Here is a 19,866-nt window from a genome sequence, read left to right on the forward strand (position 1 = left end):
TCTCAAACTCCCTTGCATTAGGGAATCATCAGGGAAACTTAAAAAATATATACTGATGCTGAGTTCCACCTTCAGAGATTCTGGTTTAATTGGTATGAAGTATGGTCCAGGAACAGACATTTTCAACAGCTTCTAACATGCAGCAGTTTTAGAACCTCTGGTTGAAGAAGTTTATCCTATGGTTTCTGGTATCATCTGTCCCTGGGGATGTAAGTCCCCTGGTCTGAGAAGTATGAAACTAGAGAAAACTGATACTAGATTTCTGACCTTGGGGTTCTCCTTTGGAAGATAAGTTTATATTTCAAATGAAGAAGAAATGCAAAAGGAAACCAAAGCTGCTTCTTGGTGTTACAACACTGAAACTCACATGGTGCAGTTGACAGGCACGTCATCTTCATGGGTCATATTTGTGAGGACTTGAAAGAGTTGCATAAGAATTACAGGTAGAAACTGTATCATGACTTGGATCTCCATGGCATGCAAACACTAAAACAAGTCATTATTAGTTATGAGAATAAACCAAAATATGATATAACTTGCAAAGGTGAAACAACAAAAAATTAAGTAATGAAAAATACATTCACTAGAATATAAGCTCACTTTCAACACGAGCTTCAGGGGATAGGGGACTTGGGTCAGTTACTTTGGCCACATCTCTATTTTGGCACTCAGATTCTGTTAGTTCATTTAATACTAAATGCTCTACTGAAGGTAAGTATAACTGGAATCAACAGGTTTTGGAATAAAGACAACAGACTCTTGGTAAACCAACACTCAGTCGGGGAGAGGAGCAGGCATCTTTGGAGGTAATGGAGATGGGCCTACCAGCCCCCAAGTTGGTGTGTTTTACAGGGGAAAGTGGGCCATTACTTTGTGGTGAGAAGTTACGTGGGATTCAGGAAAGTGTGTTTCTATATATAATTGGCTTTACACTAGCACCATCCACAAGCTGAGGCAGTTCTGCATTCTAACATCTCACAACACATTTCTTCAAAGTGCTAACACTCTTATCTCTACTGATCAGTATGTTGACATCAGAAAGAAGAAATATGTCTGTGTATACATAGAAATGATACAAGCAGCTGAATATGTAAAATGTCTTCCTTCTTACTTCCCTTCTCTCTGCATTCATTTATTCACTCATTCATTCATTCACTCATTTAGTCAACTGGCCAACCAAAAAAACCTCACTGAGTACCTTCTACACCAATTCAATATTTAGTGCCCTGGGAAATACAGACACGGGTAAAACAAGTCTCTCTGTACTAAGGAACTCAGCATTTATCTTTCATAGCCTCCCTTACTCTTTTTTTTTTTTTTTTGCGGTACGCAGGCCTCTCACTGTTGTGGCCTCTCCCATTGCGGGGCACAGGCTCCGGACGCGCAGGCTCAGCGGCCATGGCTCACGGGCCCAGCTGCTCCGCGGCATGTGGGATCTTCCCGGACCGGGGCACGAACCCGCGTCCCCTGCATCGGCAGGCGGACTCTCAACCACTGCGCCACCAGGGAAGCCCCCTCCCTTACTCTTGCTCTATGTTGCCATCCTTACTCTCACCATCCCTTTTCAGGCTTCTCTCATCTATATTCGAATCATCTCGACAGTGACCTCTTAAGATTTCCAGGCAACCTCTCTTCAATCGGATGCATAAGGCAAGAAACCGAGCTCAGGGAACCCATGGTCTATCCTTCAGGTATTTCCTTCCTTTTGCCCTCTCTCTTCTATCCTTACAGCCATCGCCCTTTTCCAGAACTCTAACCTATAACCAAGTTAGTCTAATAATTTTCTATTAGGTCTATGTACACTTTCTCCTCACTCCCAATATGTCTCTCATTTCCAAAACTTAATCCTCCTCAATAGGGGTTACATCATGCCACCTTGTGCCACCAACAAGGTTCTTTTGATGCTTCCCCGTGACCTAGGGCAGTGGTTCTCAACCAGAGACCATGTGCCACTTCCCCACCCCAATGTCCGGAGACTTTCTGAGCTGTCACAATTGGTGGGTGCTGCCGACATCTAGTGGATAGACCAGAAATGCTTCTAAACACCCTCCAGTGAACAGGACAGCCCTTTACAACAGAGACTTATCCTGCCCCAGATGTCAATAGTGCCAAGTTTGAGAAACTCTGACCCAGGTATTAAGTCTAAGTTACTTAAGACCCAGCTTACACTCTTAACCTTAACACTCATCATTCTTCACGAGGCCACACCGGTGTCTTGACTGCTCCTTGAATATATCAATGCACTGCCACCTTTGTTCACACTTTGTAGCCAAATCCTTGCCACCCTTCCCAGTCAACCTCAAACCCCCAGTTCAGTGAAGCCATTCACTCACTCATTCAACAAAGGCATATACTGAATGAACTTTCAATTGCCAAGCACATCAAAAAAAACATGGTTCCTACCATCAAGCAGTTCACAGACTATGGGGGGAAAACACATGGAACTAAATCACTGCGACACAAACACTAAACAGTACAACAGCGGTATATACAAAACGTACGGAGGAAGAAGCAGCCGAGTCTGCCAGTGAGGAGGGAGTGTCATGTGAGGCTTCAGAAGGGAGGAAGGCTCAAGGATCGTAAGTAGGAACACATCAGGTAGAAAAGAGAGACGGACCTTCCACGCAGACGTGATCTCCCTGCACCAGTACTGTTCCTCTAGAATTTATTCTCCACACAGCAGCCAGAGGGTTCTTTTTGAAAGGCAAACTCCACAATGTCATTTCCCTCTGTTACAAACAACACCAACCACCACGAACAGAAAGTTGTGAAGGGCTCCCCGTGCTACATGTACCCTGCCTGTTGCTCCCCACTCACCTGAGGCCGTCCTCCTGCTTCGCTGCTCGACGTGCTCTAGCTACGTTGTCTTTGCTTTGTTTCTTTCCACACATCCCACTGCAAAGTGTTTACACCTGCTGCCATATTCTGTCATCCTTTTACACAGCTTTCTCACCTATGGCTGTCTTCCTCGCATCAGCTTCTTTTCAGCTTGACATGGTGTCATCTCCTAGACAGGCCTTCCCTGACAAGTCCATCTTGACTGCACTCGTGGTCATGCTACGGCCCGTTGACCTGTTCTATTTTCTTCACAGCACTCATCCCTATGTAATGTGACTTACTTATTTTATCATCTCTCTACCCCAACTACAGTAGGGATCTTGTCTACATTGTCCCCATTACAGTCCCAGCATCCGGTACAATATGTGACGCCATAGTAGGTGCTCAATAAATATTTGGGGGATGACTGAATAAATGAATAAAATAAGGAACCGAAGGGCTAAAGTTGGGAACACTCTAGTCTCAGTGGTTCCTTGGTTTTGTGAACTCTTAGCATTTATACCCTGTATCACGCATTTGACATTTAACTACATATTGCTTTGGACGATCATTTGTAGTACTGACTTGTATTGTCATCTGACTTAAGTGGATCCTGTCTCTCGGACTGGTTATAAGATCCCTACGGACAGTGAGCCTAAGTTATTCTTCTGTGCAAGCCCCACGGCATCTAGGGAAATACTGAACACATAACAAGAGCTCAACATGTAGATGGTTGAAGGAAGTGACGAAACACTGTCATTTACAAGGACAACAGGTAGCAAGGTTTGATAGAAAGAAAACAGGACTAGGAGTCAAGAGACACATCAAGAGACAGGCTTGGCTCAGCTGTGCTAGTAACCAGAATGACCACAGGGCAAATCACTCTCCTCGGTCCTCAGTTTCCTCATCTGTAAAACAAAATTGCTAAAGATCCCTTTTTCAGCGCTAACATTCCATACAGGAGTTGGGCTCTTTCTATAATCACATGGCATTTCATTCACTGCCACTAGAGGGCAAGCATAGGTCACATAGATACCAGAAATTCCGCACCCTTAAAAACGCAAATATGAGTACCTTTTTTTCCCCTCCGTTCTAAGAATACCACTATAGGAAAATGGTGTTCTGTTCAATTCTGTTAAAACGTTTACAAAGCTTCCCCACTGGAAGAAAAAGACAATGATCTCAACAGACAATGCGTTCATTCACACGTAGAGCGGGAGTTCTAGGCATTACCCAAGAAAAGGATCTGAAGTTAGATGACTACGATACTTCTTGATGATAATTAAGAATCGTAGCCACCATTTATCGGCTACCTCCCTGATTCTACCCTTCCAACAATATATTTTCTGTACGGTAGGCAGAACGATACTTGAAAACCAAAGTCACATCATGTCACTCCTCTGTTCAAGGCTTTCCATCTCATTCAGGATACAATTCCAACTCCTCATCATGGCTTAGGAGGCCTGACCTGACCAGCAACCCAGCTACCTTTCCAAGGTGAGGGCCTACCATTCTGTGGGCCAGCCACACTGGAACTCCGGCTGTTCTCGAACACACCAAGCAAGCTCCTCAGGGCCTTTGCCCTTGCTATTCCCAGCTCTCCCCGAGAAGTCCATATAGCTGGCACTCGCCTTTCCCTTAGGTCTCTGTCAAACATCGCTTTACTGGAGAGCTCTCCCCTGACACTTGATCGAATAGAGGGACTCCTTATCATTCCTACTCCTCTTCACTATGTTTTGGTTTTCTTTACAGCACTTATTACCACCTGACATGACATACACAGTCGGCCCTCCATATCCACATGTTCTGCATCTTGGATACGGAGAGCTGACTGCAAGGGACTTGAGCATCTTTGGACTTTGGTATCTATGGAGGGTCCTGGAACCAATCCCCCGAGGATACAGAGGGACCACTGTATGTGTATATGTGTGTGTGTGTGTGTGTGTGTGTGTGTGTGTGTATCCATTTATTCGTTTATGTGTTTATTGTCCAGCTGTCTCCACAACAAAGTAAGCTCCTTGAAAACAGGGATATTGTTCGTTTCTTTCATTTATCCTCCCAATGTTTAGAATGAAGCCTGGCCCATAGGATGCACTCAAGAAAAAAGTGTGGAATGAATGAATACTATATAGCAGATGCCTTATCCCACTGAGGCCTCGTAACCACCTTACAAGTGGTTTTTTTTTTTTTTTGCTTTTGGTTTGTTTTATTGTTTAACATCTTTATTGGAGTATAATTGCTTTACAATGGTGTGTTAGTTTCTGCTGTATAACAAAGTGAATCAGCTATACATATACATATATCCCCATATCTCTTCCCTCTTGCGTCTCCCTCCCTCCCACCCTCCCTATCCCGCCCCTCCAGGTGGTCACAAAGCACTGAGCTGATCTCCCTGTGCTATGTGGCTGCTTCCCACTAGCTATCTATTTTACAGTTGGTAGTGTATATATGTCCATGCCACTCTCTCACTTTGTCACAGCTTATCCTTCCCCCTCCCCGTATCCTCAAGTCCATTCTCTAGTCAGTCTGTGTCTTTATTCCCATCTTCCCCTAGGTTCTTCATGACCTTTTTTTTTTCTTATGTTCCATATATATGTGTTAGCATACGGTATTTGTTTTTCTCTTTCTGACTTACTTCACTCTGTATGACAGACTCCAGGTCCATCCACCTCACTACAAATAACTCAATTTCATTTCTTTTTAATGGCTGAGTACTATTCCATTGTATATATGTGCCACATCTTCTTTATCCATTCATCTGTTGATGGACACTTAGGTTGCTTTCATGTCCTGGCTGTTGTAAATAGAGCTGCAATGCACTGTGGTACATGACTCTTCTTGAATTATGGTTTTCTCAGGGTATATGCCCAGTAGTGGGATTGCTGGGTCATATGGTAGTTCTATTTTAACTTTTTTTAAGGAACCTCCACACTGTTCTCCATAGTGGCTGTATCAATTTACATTCCCACCAACAGTGCAAGAGGGTTCCCTTTTCTCTACACCCTCTCCAGCATTTATTGTTTGCAGAGCTTTTGATGATGTCCATTCTGACTGGTGTGAGGTGATACCTCATTGTACTTTTGATCTGCATTTCTCTCATGACTACAAGTAGGTTTTTATCTTTATGTGAGAGAAGAAGAAACAAAGTCTTGGAGAAGTTAAGTAAGTTGGTCAAGGTCAATCACAGAGCTAATAAGTGACAGACCTGGGACACAAACTCAGTTTGTGATTCCAGAACCCATCCGTGTATTACCTCATGTCATACTACCTCTCTGAAAGAAATGAACCTTTTCATTTCCTGAGAATATCATTCACTATTAACATATGCGTAAAGGGAAATCCTGTAGAGGCTTCATTTAAAATAAAAATGCTTCAGACTGGCCATGGCTGATCTATTGAAGTAGCAAACAAAAAAAAGTCACTGTTAGCTGGGTCCCATGACGTGCGCCCTGTCCTACCACATTAGGGAATAAATAGAGTCTTGGATTCTCAGTACACTTGATAAAATATAGCATTACTTATGACTCCCTCCTATGCAACATGCAGAAACTAGGTTCTCTTTTTTTAGCTGACCCTTCTGATAATCTTTCACCTATGAACACAGGAATCATTTCAGATTTCATTCCAAGCAAAAGTGACTCCATTTCTCCTGGCCCTTTTCCCCAAGCTTTCCCCACCTTTACCAGGCCATCGGCAAGATGAGAAAAGGCCTGGAAAAATCAATTTATGGAACTGAAATAAACATTTTCATGACATTTTCAAAACTATGTCAACGAATTCTGGCTAAAACATTTTCTTCCTAATGTAGCAATTCTGCAGTCTGCTTCTAAACAGCCCCTTGATGGAAAAGCACGTAATAGAAAGTGTTCTCTTGAGGATACACAGCCAAAAGTATTTTTAAAGGGTTCGTTTGATTTTTTTTTTTCCCCATGTCAAAAAATGTGGCAACCGAACGACATGAAAAACAAACCTTTCACAGAAAGCTACTGTTCATTTACCTTTAAATATTTAATGAGCTCCCCTGGAACTTCTTTCGAGCCTGACTGAATCAGCTGGCAATGATGGAAGAATTTGTGCACGTGTAGATCCTGAAAAACAAATGGACACAGCCGTATGAAATTTGATTCATTAAAAAAAATTTTTTTTTATTTTTTAACATCTTTATTGGAGTATAATTGCTCTGCAATGGTGTGTTAGTTTCTGCTGTATAACAAAGTGAATCAGCTGTACGTATACATACATCCCCATATCTCCTCCCTCTTGCGTCTCCCTCCCTCCCTCCCACCTGAAAAGCACAGGCTCTACCCCCGCACCACACCCCACCACCCCGGAATCTTGGAAACCTGTTTCCCTGGCTCTTCTAATGGCCAGACTCGGCACCTGCAGCTACCAACATGCATGTTCCTAAATGAGTCCCATGGGGCTTCCCTGGTGGCGCAGTGGTTGAGAGTCCGCCTGCCGATGCAGGGGACACGGGTTCATGCCCCGGTCCGGGAAGATCCCACATGCCGCGGAGCAACTGGGCCCGTGAGGCATGGCCGTTGAGCCTGCGCGTCCGGAGCCTGTGCTCCGCAGCGGGAGGGGCCACGACAGTGAGAGGCCCGCGTACCACAAAAAAAAAAAAAAAAAAAAAAAAATTAAATGAGTCCCATGGTCCTCTCGACCATCACACAAAGCAGCAAAACCAGGCACATTCAGCATGTACCTAAGCACACCAGGTAGGTCACCATTTATGCCCAAGTAGTCACACATTTGTTTAATCTCTTTTTTAGCTAGTGTAGCCTCTGAAGTTGGGCTGCTTCTATATTTTAATGAAACGAGCAGGAAGAGAGGTCTGAATTGACAGATGCAGAAAACGTAGCAGCAGAGAGTCACCAGAACAAGTCTCAGGCATTCAGTGCCCAATGTACCCTGGCCCTGCACTGGCCAGTGTCCAGCGGCCCTGTATGGAATCTACAGATATTGAATTTGTGGACGGCATGGACTGTATCAGGAACCAGAATCATGAAATTCGGATTTTGACCTGCTTCCTCTAATTATTACCTGTGTGACCTTGGGTAAATCATCTAACCCGAGCGAGCCTCAGTTTCTTTTCCTCTAAAATGATGAAGGGACCTTGTAGGCCACACCAAAGAGCGTGGACTTCACCTTCTCCATCCATGATTTTTCAAACTGTGCTTGAGGCATCTCACAGATACTTGACCCTAATTTCATGGATGCCTAGGCTACGGGCAAACTGTAGTAGCCAGCCATGATCCACTGACTGCAAATTTCTGTGTTCAACTCTAGTCTAACCATGAGAAAAATGTCAGACAAATCCCAACAGAGGGGCATCCTACAAAATACCAGTAGTCCTGAAAACTGACAAGGTGACCCAAAACAATGAAAGTCTCGGAACTTGTCACCGCCAAGAAGAGCCTAAGGAGATATGACAACTAAATGTAACACGCTATACTGGACAGAATCCTGAAACAGAAAAAGGCCATTAATAGGTAAAAGGATTTGGTAATTTGAGAAAAATTTTTAAATTTGAGCTGTTATTACTAATGAGAAAGTCTTTCAGGCCACAACTTCTCTAAGGCTGTAGAACCGAATATAGTCTATTTTAATCCAGAAATATACTCAAGTATTAAAATTGACAAAATTCAGGTGATGAAACTTACTTGAGTATAAATGGTAGACTCCAAGTGACTTTTAATCTTCAACAAAGGCTTTGCACCATCTACCCACTTAATATCCACATTAGACTGCTGTGAAGAGAAAACACACACATGAGTTTCTGTACCATAGCAATGGATAGATGAGCAACATATAACGCCTTTATGCATTTCAACATTTTCTTTCGGAAACAAATGTGTTCGTTTCGCACATAGGGAATTATTGGAGAAAAGAACCTGCCTTTAGAATAAATGTATCCTAAACCATTTTGAATTTCCAATCCTTTGCAGGCTGATACTTTTCCAAATGACAATAAAAATTACTAAAGAAATGAATTCTTCTCATGATGCACAAAATCGAAGTCCCATTTAAAAAATCGTTATTAGAATCAACAGACATGAGGTTACTTTGTCAAATCACTATACAAAGCTTCTCAACACTCATTTTCTATACTTATCTTTTGTCGTGGACCAGCACCGGCCCTCAAACCACACTCTGAGTAGCTATCAACCAGACCAAACTATCGACTATGCCAACAGTATTCGACTTTTTAAACATTTCATCATGTATGTATAACTGAATCACTTTGCTAGACAGCAGAGATTAACACAGTGCTGTAAATCAACTATACTTCAATACAGTTTTTTTAGAAGAGGGGGAAAAAACATTTCATCATGATTACTTCAACGAATACAGATATTTTCCTACCCTTCTTGATTCGGCATCATTCAGATTCAAGTAGCCTGGGGGAAGATTAGCGGAAACTGGCAGCTGCTGCTCAAATGTGATGATTCTACCATCCTTCAGCAAAGGTACCCAGGCAAAGCCAACTGCCAAGACAATAAACAACCATGAGAAATGAAAGTGCAAATGCAATTAGCTACACCAATGTCTGGTCACTGCGGAGCAGGGCAGGTCTGTATGTGGGAGTCTAGGTGTTGGGCATCCGAGTACTGGGGAAGGAACAATGAGTTTGGATCGCTTCCTAATCCTAGCCTGACCACTAACAGATTATTCATGCGACCTCCTTGACTATAATGATGGGAACAACACACAGCTCTTCTATCAAACAGAGCGACTGAGAGACCAAAGTGAGCTAATATACCAAAACACTTGAAAACTTTTAAAGCGCATCAATTTCATTATCTTGACACATTGGGGGAGAATTTTTGGTAGACTTATTTTTTAAACGATTCAGATGTCTCTTGTCCATCCTTACGGACTCTCATATCTGAGACAACAATGACCATTGTTGCTTCCAGCAACCCTAGGGTAAGCAAGGGACTGCAGAAAATTAAGGTCACAAGTCAAGGTGACATTCCATATTTATACAAGGCAGTATTTATCTGGGCACTTTTCCTGATTACAGAAGCAAGAGGGGTAGTAGGAGAATGTAGCCAGGGCACAGTGCTTACAACTGCAATCCACTGAGAGATTTTCCTCCCAGTCTCTACATTTCTTAACAGTTCTACCCCCAAAGAGCCTCTTGGCTTCCTATTAGAAAACTCATCATGTTCTAGCTAAAAAAGCCAGAGCCATCTGTGTTGCTCAAGTCAAGCGATGTCAGTATTTCCATTATAGAGATTACTCTGGGCTTCAAGTGTTTATAACTCAGCTGTAAAAAAGCTTGCTCTGGACTGAGTTCTGGCATATGAGAGAGGGTGTCGGCTGGAGAGTACTTTTGAAAGCCATTGCTTTCAGATGCTTTGAAATACTTTGCGTGAGTGCATGTGTGTGTGTCTGTGTGTGCACGAGAGCGTGTGTTTACACTGTGAGCACAGAAGTCAACACAAATCTGGTTAGAATGTTTTCATTCACGTTTTTAATTTGGCAAATGCTTTAATTCTTTTTTTTTTTTTTTGCGGTACGCGGGCCTCTCACTGTTGTGGCCTCTCCGGTTGCAGAGCACAGGCTCCAGACGTGCAGGCTCAGCGGCCACGGCTCACGGGCCCAGCCGCTCCGCGGCATGTGGGATCTTCCCGGACCGGGGCACGAACCCGTGTCCCCTGCATCGGCAGGCGGACTCTCAACTGCTGTGCCACCAGGGAAGTCCGCTTTAATTCTTAAAGAGACTAATATGTTGCTTTCCCTAAGCAGACTGGCTTTCTCAGATGCTGAAACATGCCTGAAGGGCATCTTACTAGTCCAACTTCAGAAATGCTCTACCCAGAGATCTTCTTTTAGAAAAAGCAGGAGAGTAACATAAGCAGAAAAACCATGCAAAAGGACTCTGTCCAAGTAGTTTAACTGAAAATTAGACAAATGACAAAAGGTTTCCAGTCCAGAAAGTGGGGAAAGATATTTCTTCTTCTTAGGCAACATTTTTTTTTCCTTATAGAAATTCTTACTGAGATATAATTCAGATGCCATACAATTCATCTACTGAATATTTTAAGTATACAATTCAATGGTTCTTAATATATTCACAGAGCTGTGCATCTATTGCCACTATCTAATTCCAGAACTTTTTCATCACCCCAAAAAGGAACTTCATTTCCCCTTAGAAGTCACACCCTATTTCCCCTCTTCTTCCAGTCTCGGCCAACCACTGATCTCCTTTCTGTCTCTATGGACAATTGCTTGGCAGTATTTTGTACTGTGAATCAATCAGAGCATGGCCAAGGGTGTCCTGCAGTCAAAACTCATCTAGCACACTTGGAAGCTATCAAGGCACAATGTCAAGCACAAGCCATCTGGCTCAAAGATGTGAAACCACTTAAAGGATGGACAGTTAAAAGTGATGAGTGGTGGGGAGGGAGGGCCAAATTAGGAGTTTCGGATTAACAGATACACACTACTCTATATAAAATAGATAAACAACAGGGACCTACTGTATAGCACAGGGAACTATATCTTGTTGTAATAACCTATAATGGAAAAGGATCTGAAAAAGAATATATATATATATATATGTAGGTGTGTATATACTGAATCACTTTGCTGTATACCTGACACATTGTAAATCAACTATACTTCAAAAAAATTTTAATATATGTTTTTTAAAAAGTGATGAGTGGGGCTTCCCTGGTGGCGCAGTGGTTGAGAATCCGCCTGCCGATGCAGGGGACACGGGTTCGTGCCCCGGTCCGGGAAGATCCCACATGCTGCGGAGCGGCTGGGCCTGTGAGCCGTGGCCGCCGAGCCTGCACGTCTGGAGCCTGTGCTCCGCAACCGGAGCTGGATAAGGAAACAGTCATTTGTTGCTCAGGAGGTGCACTGTCATAGGTTCTCATCATTCTGCCCGATTTCTTCTCAACCTGCAAGGTCCCTACCCTGAATGAACTACAATTTCTATGGGGATCTAAAAGAGGACCACCCTATCCACAAAGGGAACTTCCTAATATTCAGTCCTGCTGTGTGCGGGGCATCACTCAGATGTCTCACTAGCGCCTCAAACTCAACATCAGTCAAAACCTACCATCCCTACCCACAATTCTGCTACCTGGCAATACCTTCTTTCCAGTTTTGAAACTTTAGTGCTAACTTTGAATTACCTCTCTAGTAGCCAATCACTTGCCAGGTTCAGTATATTCCTCTGCAATTCTCTTTTCCTCCATCCCCCCCCCGTTACAGCCATAGTGCGGCCCCCATTCTCTCCTGGACTTCAGAAATAGCCCCCTAACTGGTGTTTCCTCCTTCCTTCCTTCTTCCTGCTCCAACTCACCTCACCCATTATATATTGCTGCCTGATTAGATTTCCTGCAAAACAGCTCTTACTGGTGTTTACAACCCTCCAGTATTTCCTTATTTCTAACAGAATAAAATCAAACCCACAACCCGGCATTCTGGGCTTTCCACCATCTGACGCCTCCTTTCCAACCTGGCATCCTATGATTCCCTCCCCAGTACCCTGTGCGTTGATCCTACTGAGTTACTTGTGGTTCCCTGTCTAGACCCCTCAATACTCTGCCTTTGTACCAGCTGTTCCTTCATCCTGGAATCCTCTACCTTCCTGCCATCACTGCATTATCAAACTCTACCCTGCGCTTTAAGGCCTCACCCAAACACCATCTCCTCCTGGAAGCCTTACCTAATTCCCAGCCACTTGTCCCTCCACCAGCTGAAGTAATAACTCGCTCTTCTCTGACATCACATAGCACCATTTTCTTGGTAACTACTACTTTCTATCTTGTGTTATAAATGTCTACATAGGTCTCATTTCCCCTACTAGATCACGTGCTCACCTTAGATGAGATCTATGTTTGGTTCTGCACTGTATTCTCCATAGTACCTCCTATAATATCTTGTACATAATACATATGCAGACATATTTGCTGAGTGAATGAACAAATGAACAAATTTAAGATTGGTCCAGGGACTTCCCTGGTGGTGCAATGGTTAAGAATTTGCCTGCCAGTGTAGGGGACACGGATTCGCTCCCTGGTCCAGGAAGATCCCACATGCCGCGGAGCAACTAAGCCCGAGAGCCACAACTACTGAAACCCGTGCGCCTAGAGCCCGTGAGCCGCGACTACTGAAACCCGCGCACTTAGAGCCCGAGCTCCACAACCAGAGAAGCCACCGCAGTGAGAAGCCTGCGCACTGCAACAAACAGTAGCCCCCACTCGCCGCAACTAGAGAAAGCCCGTGCTTAGCAACAAAGACCTGCGCACAACAAAGACTCAATGCAGCCAAAAATAAATAAATAGAGAGGAGCTTCAAGATGGCAGAAGAGTAAGATGTGGACATCACCTTCCTACCCACAGATACATCAGAAATACATCTATATGTGGAACAGCTCCTACAGAACACCCACTGAATGCTGGCAGAAGACCTCAGACCTCCTAAAAGGCAAGAAACTCCCCACCTACCTGGGTAGGGCAAAAGGAAAAAAGAATAAACACAGACAAAAGAATAGGGACGGGACCTGCACCAGTGGAAGGGAGCTGTGAAGGAGGAAAGGTTTCTACACACTAGAAGCCCCTTCGCGGGCGGAGACTGCGGGTGGTGGAGGGGGAGCTTTGGAGTCGCGGAGGAGAGCGCAGCCACAGGGTGCGGAGGGCAAAGCAGAGAGATTCCCACACGGAGGATCGGTGCCAACCAGCACTCACCAGCCCGAGAGGCTTGTCTGCTCACCCGCCGGGGCGGGCGGGGGCGGGGAGCTGAGGCTTAGGCTTCGGTCTGATCCGAGGGAGAGAACTGGGGTTGGCGGCGAAAACACAGCATGAAGGGGTAGTGCGCCACGGCTGGCCGGGAGGGAGTCCGGGAAAAAGTCTGGAGCTGCAGAAGAGGCAAGAGACTTTTTCTTCCCTCTTTGTTTCCTGCTGCACGAGGAGAGGGGAGTAAGCGTGCCGCTTAAAGGAGCTCCAGAGACAGGCTGCGGCTATCAGCGCGGACCGCAGAGACGGGCATGAGACGCTAAAGTTACTGCTGCCGCCACCAAGAGGCCTGTGTGTGAGCACAGGTCACTCTCCACACCTCCCCTCCCGGGAGCCTGTGTAGCCCGCCACTGCCGGGGTCCCGGATCCAGGGACAGCTTCGCCGGGACAACGCATGGCACGCATCAGGCTGGTGCAGCGTCACGCCGGTCTCTGCCGCCGCAGGCTCGCCCCGCATCCGTACCCCTCCCTCTCCCTGGCCGGAGTGAGCCAGAGCCCCCAAATCAGCTGCTCCTTTAACCTCGTCCTGTCTGAGCAAAGAACAGACACCCTCAGGCGACCTACACGCAGAGGTGGGGCCAAACCCAAAGTTGAGCCCTGGGAGCTGTGCGAACAAAGAGGAGAGGGGGAAGGTCTCTCCCAGCACCCTCAGAAGCAGCGGATTAAATCCCCACAATCAACTTGATGTACCCTGCATCTGTGGAATACCTGAATAGACAACGAATCATCCCAAATTGAGGAGGTGGACTTTAGGAGCAAAGATATATATATAATTTTTTTCCCTTTTTCTCTTTTTGTGAGTGTGTATGTGTCTGCTTCTGTGTGTGATTTTGTCTGTATAGCTTTGCTCTTACCATTTGTCTTAGGGTTCTGTCTGTCCATTTTGGGGGGTTTTGGGGGGTTTTTTGTATAGTTTTTATCGCTTGCTATCATTGATGGATTTGTTTTTTGGTTTGGTTACTCTCTTCTTTCTTTCTTTTTTTTAATTACTTTTTAAAATTCTTTTAATAATTTTTTTTTATTTAATAACTTTATTTTTATTTTATCTTCTGCTTGCTTTCTTTCTTTTCTCCCTTTTATTCTGAGCCATGTGGATGACAGGCTCTTGGTGCTCCAGCCAGGCGTCAGGGCTGTGCCTATGAGGTGGGAGAGCCAAGTTCAGGACGTTGGTCCACAAGAGACCTCCCAGCTCCACATAATATCAAACGGTGAAAATCTCCCAGAGCTCTCCATCTCAATGCCAAGAACAAGCTCCACTCAACAACCAGCAAGCTACAGTGCAGGACACCCTATGCCCAACAACTAGAAAGACAGGAACACAGCCCAATCCATTAGCACAGAGGCTGCCTAAAATCATAAGGCCAGACACCCCAAAACACACCACGTGACGTGGACCTGCCCACCAGAAAGACAAGATCCAGCCTCATCCACCAGAACACAGGCACTAGTCCCCTCCACCAGGAAGCCTACACAACCCACTGAACCAACCTTAGCCGCTGGGGACAGACACCAAAAACAACGGGAACTACGAACCTGCAGCCTGCAAAAAGGAGACCCCAAACACAGTAAGTTAAGCAAAATGAGAAGACAGAGAAACACACAGCGGATGAAGGAGCAGAGTAAAAACCCACCAGACCTAACAAATGAAGAGGAAATAGGCAGTCTACCTGAAAAAGAATTCAGAATAATGATAGTAAAGATGATCCAAAATCTTGAACATAGAAGGGAGAAAATACAAAAAACGTTTAACAAGGATCTATAAGAACTAAAGAGCAAACAAACAATGATGAACAACACAATAAATAAAATTTTAAAGTCTCTAGAAGGGATTAATAGCAGAATAACTGAGGCAGAAGAACGGATAAGTGACCTGGAAGACAAAATAGTGGAAATAACTACCACAGAGCAGAATAAACGAAAAAGAATGAAAAGAATTCAGGACAGTCACAGAGACCTCTGGGACAACATAAAACGCACCAACATTCGAATTATAGGGGTCCCAGAAGAAGACAAAAATAAAGGGCCTGAGAAAACATTTGAAGAGATTATAGTTGAAAACTTCCCTAATATGGGAAAGCAAATAGTTAATCAAGTCCAGGAAGCACAGAGAGTCCCATACAGGACAAATCCAAGGAGAAACACACAAAAACACATATTAATCAAACTATCAAAAATTAAATACAGTGAAAAAATATTAAAAGCATCAAGGGAAAAACAACACACAAGGGAATCCCCATAAGGTTAACAACTGATCTTTCAAGAGAAACTCTGCAAGCTAGAAGGGAGTGGCAGGACATATTTAAAGTGATGAAGGGGAAAAAAACCTACAACCAAGATTACTCTACCCAGCAAGGATCTCATTCAGATTTGACGGAGAAATTAAAACCTTTACAGACAAGCAAAAGCTAAGAGAATTCAGCACAACAAAACCAGCTATACAACAAATGCTAAAGGAACTTCTCTAGGCAGGAAACACAAGAGAAGGAAAAGACCTACAATAACAAACCCAAAACAATTCAAAAAATGGGAATAGGAACATACATATCGATAATTACCTCAAATGTAAATGGATCAAATGCTCCAACCAAAAGACATAGACTGGCTGAATGGATACAAAAACAAGACCCATATATATGCTGCCTACAAGAGACCCACTTCAGACCTAGGGACACATACAGACTGAAAGTGAGGGGATGGAAAAAGATATTCCATGCAAATGGAAATCAAAAGAAAGCTGGAGTAGCAATTCTCATATCAGACAAAATAGACTTTAAAACAAAGACTATTACAAGAGGCAAAGAAGGATACTACGTAATGATCAAGGGATCGATCCAAGAAGATATAACAATTGCAAATATTTATGCACCCAACATGGGAGCACCTCGATACATGAGGCAAATACTAACAGCCATAAAAGGGGAAACTGACAGTAACACAATCAAGTAGGGGACTGTAACACCCCACTTTCACCAATGGACAGATCATCCAAAATGAAATTAAATAAGGAAACACAAGCTTTAAATGATACATTAAACAAGATGGACTTAATTGATATTTATAGGACACTCCATCCAAAAACAACAGAATATACTTTCTTCTCAAGTGCTCATGGAACATATTCCAGGATAGACCATAACTTGGGTCACAAGTCAAACCTTGGTAAATTGAAGAAAATTGAAATAGTATCAAGTATCTTTTTCAACCACAATGCTATGAGACTAGATATCAATTACAGGAAAAAATCTGTAAAAAAATACAAAACCGGGCTTCCCTGGTGGCGCAGTGGTTGAGAATCCGCCTGCCGATGCAGGAGACACGGGTTCGTGCCCTGGCCCGGGAAGATCCCACATGCCGCGGAGCAACTAAGCCCGTGAGCCGTGGCCGCTAGGCCTGCGCGTCCGGAGCCTGTGCTCCGCAACGGGAGAGGCCACAACAGTGAGAGGCCCACATACCGCAAAAAAAAAAAAAAAAAAAAAATACAAAACCATGGAAGCTAAACAATACACTACTAAATAACCAGGAGGTCACTGAAGAAACCAAAGAGGAAATCAAAAAATAACTAGAAACAGATGACAATGAAAGCACGATGAGCCAAAACCTATGGGATGCAGCAAAAGCAGTCCTAAGAGGGAAGTTTATAGCAATACAATCCTACCAAAAGAAACAAGAAACAACTCAAATAAACAACCTAACCTTACACCTAAAGCAATTAGAGAAAGAAGAACAAAAAACCCACAAAGTTAGCAAAAGGAAAGAAATCATAAAGATCAGATCCGAAATAAATGAAACAGATATGAAGGAAACGATAACAAAGATCAATAAAACTAAAAGCTGGTTCTTTGAGAAGATAAACAAAATTGATAAACCACTAGCCAGACTCATCAAGAAAAAAAGGGAGAAGACTCAAATCAATAGAATTAGAAATGAAAATGGAGAAGTAACAACCGACACTGCAGAAATACAAAGGATCATGAGAGATTATTACAAGCAACTATACACCAATAAAATGGACAACCTGGAAGAAATGGACAAATTCTTAGAAATGCACAACCTTCCCAGACTGAACCAGGAAGAAATAGAAAATATGAAGAGACCAATCACAAGCACTGAAATTGAAACTGTGATTAAAAATCTTCCAACAAACTAAAGCCCAGCACCAGATGGCTTCACAGGTGAATTCTATCAAACATTTAGAGAAGAGCTGACACCTATCCTTCTCAAACTGTTCCAGAATATAGCAGAGGGAGGAACATTCCCATACACATTCTACGAGGCCACCATCACCCTGATGCCAAAACCAGAGAAAGATGTCACAAAGAAAGAAAACTACAGGCCAATATCACTGACGAACATAGATGCAAAAATCCTCAACAAAATACTAGCAAACAGAATCCAACACCCCATTAAAAGGATCTACACCATGATCAAGTGGGGTTTATCCCAGGAATGCAAGGATTCTTCAATATACCCAAATTAATCAATGTGATACACCATATTAACAAATTGAAGGAGAAAAACCATATGATCATCTCAATAGATGCAGAGAAAGCTTTTGACAAAATTCAACACCCATTTATGATAAAAACCCTCCAGAAAGGAGGCATAGAGGGAACTTACCTCAACATAATAAGGCCATATATGACAAACCTACAGCCAACATCATCCTCAGTGATGAAAAAATGAAACCATTTCCACTAAGATCAGGAAAAAGACAAGGTTGCCCACACTCACCACTATTATTCAACGTAGTTTTGTAAGTTTTAGTCTCAGCAATCAGAGAAGAAAAAGAAATAAAAGGAATCCAAATCGGAAAAGAAGAAGTAAAGCTGTCACTGTTTGCAGATGACATGATAGTATACATAGAGAATCCTAAACATGCCACCAGAAAACTACTAGAGCCAATTAATGAATTTGGTAAAGTAGCAGGATACAAAATTAATGCACAGAATGATGAAAAATCTGAAAGTGAAATTAAGAAAACACTCCCATGTACCACTGCAGCAAAAAGAATAAAATATCTAGGAATAAACCTACCTAAGGAGACAAAAGACCTGTATGCAGAAAACTATAAGACACTGATGAAAGAAATTAAAGATGATACAAACAGATGGAGAGATATACCATGTTCTTGGATTGGAAGAATCATAACTGTGAAAATGACTATACTACCCAAAGCAATCTACAGATTCAGTGCAATCCCTATCAAACTACCCTTGGCATTTTTCACAGAACTAGAACAAAAAAATTCACCATTTGTATGGAAACACAAAAGACCCCGAATAGCCAAAGCAATCTTGAGAAAGAAAAACGGAGCTGGAGGAATCAGGCTCCCGGACTTCAGACTATACTACAAAGCTACAATAATCAAGACAGTATGGTACTGGCACAAAAACAGAAATATAGATTAATGGAACAGGATAGAAAGCCAAGAGATAAACCATGCACATATGGTCAACTTATCTTTGATAAAGGAGGCAAGAATATACAGCAGAGAAAAGACAGCCTCTTCAATAAGTGGTGCGAGGAAAACTGGACAGGTACATGTAAAAGTATGAGATTAGAACACTCCCTAAAACAATACACAAAAATAAGCTCAAAATGGATTAAAGACCTAAATGTAAGGCCAGAAACTATCAAACTCTTAGAGGAAAACATAGGCAGAACACTCTATGACATAAATCACAGCAATATCCTTTTTTTTTTTTTTTTTTTTTTTTAAGCACAGGGTCCGGACACAGAGGCCCAGCAGCCATGGCTCACGGGCCCAGCTGCTCTGAGGCATGTGGGATCTTCCCAGACCGGGGCACGAAACCGTGTCCCCTGCATTAGCAGGCGGACTCTCAACCACTGCGCCACCAGGGCCCCAAGATCCTTTTTGACCCACCTCTAGAGAAATGGAAATAAAAACAAAAATTAAAAAATGGGACCTAATGAAACATAAAAGCTTTTGCACAGAAAAGAAAACCATAAACAAGACCAAAAGACAACCCTCAGAATGGGAGAAAATATTTGCAAATGAAGCAACTGACAAAGGATTAATCTCCAAAATTTACAAGCAGCTCATGCAGCTCAATAACAAAAAAACAAACAACCCAATCCAAAAATGGGCAGAAGACCTAAATAGACATTTCTCCAAAGAAGATATACAGATTGCCAACAAACAAATGACAGAATGCTCAACATCAATAATCATGAGAGAAGGGCAAATCAAAACTACAATGAGATATCATCTCACACTGTTCAGAATGGCCATCATCAAAAAATCTAGAAACAATAAATGCTGGAGAGGGTG

The 19,866-nt window shown here is 43.1% G+C and overlaps 1 protein-coding gene across 5 annotated transcripts in view; it reads right to left on the reverse strand.

The window, feature by feature from the left end:
• DOCK11 (dedicator of cytokinesis 11) overlaps nt 1-19,866 on the reverse strand; it is a 184,316-nt gene that overhangs the window by 77,229 nt on the left and 87,221 nt on the right. For 3 of the 5 annotated variants that reach the window (XM_059049650.2, XM_067023761.1, XM_067023763.1), the window contains exons 21-24: nt 9,184-9,305; nt 8,481-8,567; nt 6,816-6,905; nt 368-486 (exon numbers count right to left, since the gene is read on the reverse strand). In XM_059049650.2, the coding sequence (XP_058905633.1) occupies nt 368-486; nt 6,816-6,905; nt 8,481-8,567; nt 9,184-9,305 (418 nt within the window). The remainder of the gene's footprint in view (nt 1-367; nt 487-6,815; nt 6,906-8,480; nt 8,568-9,183; nt 9,306-19,866) is intronic. The other 2 variants (XM_067023760.1, XM_067023762.1) reach the window with 2 other exon arrangements.

This window comes from Kogia breviceps, chromosome X, assembly GCF_026419965.1.
Source record: "Kogia breviceps isolate mKogBre1 chromosome X, mKogBre1 haplotype 1, whole genome shotgun sequence".
Classification (NCBI taxonomy): domain Eukaryota; kingdom Metazoa; phylum Chordata; class Mammalia; order Artiodactyla; family Physeteridae; genus Kogia; species Kogia breviceps.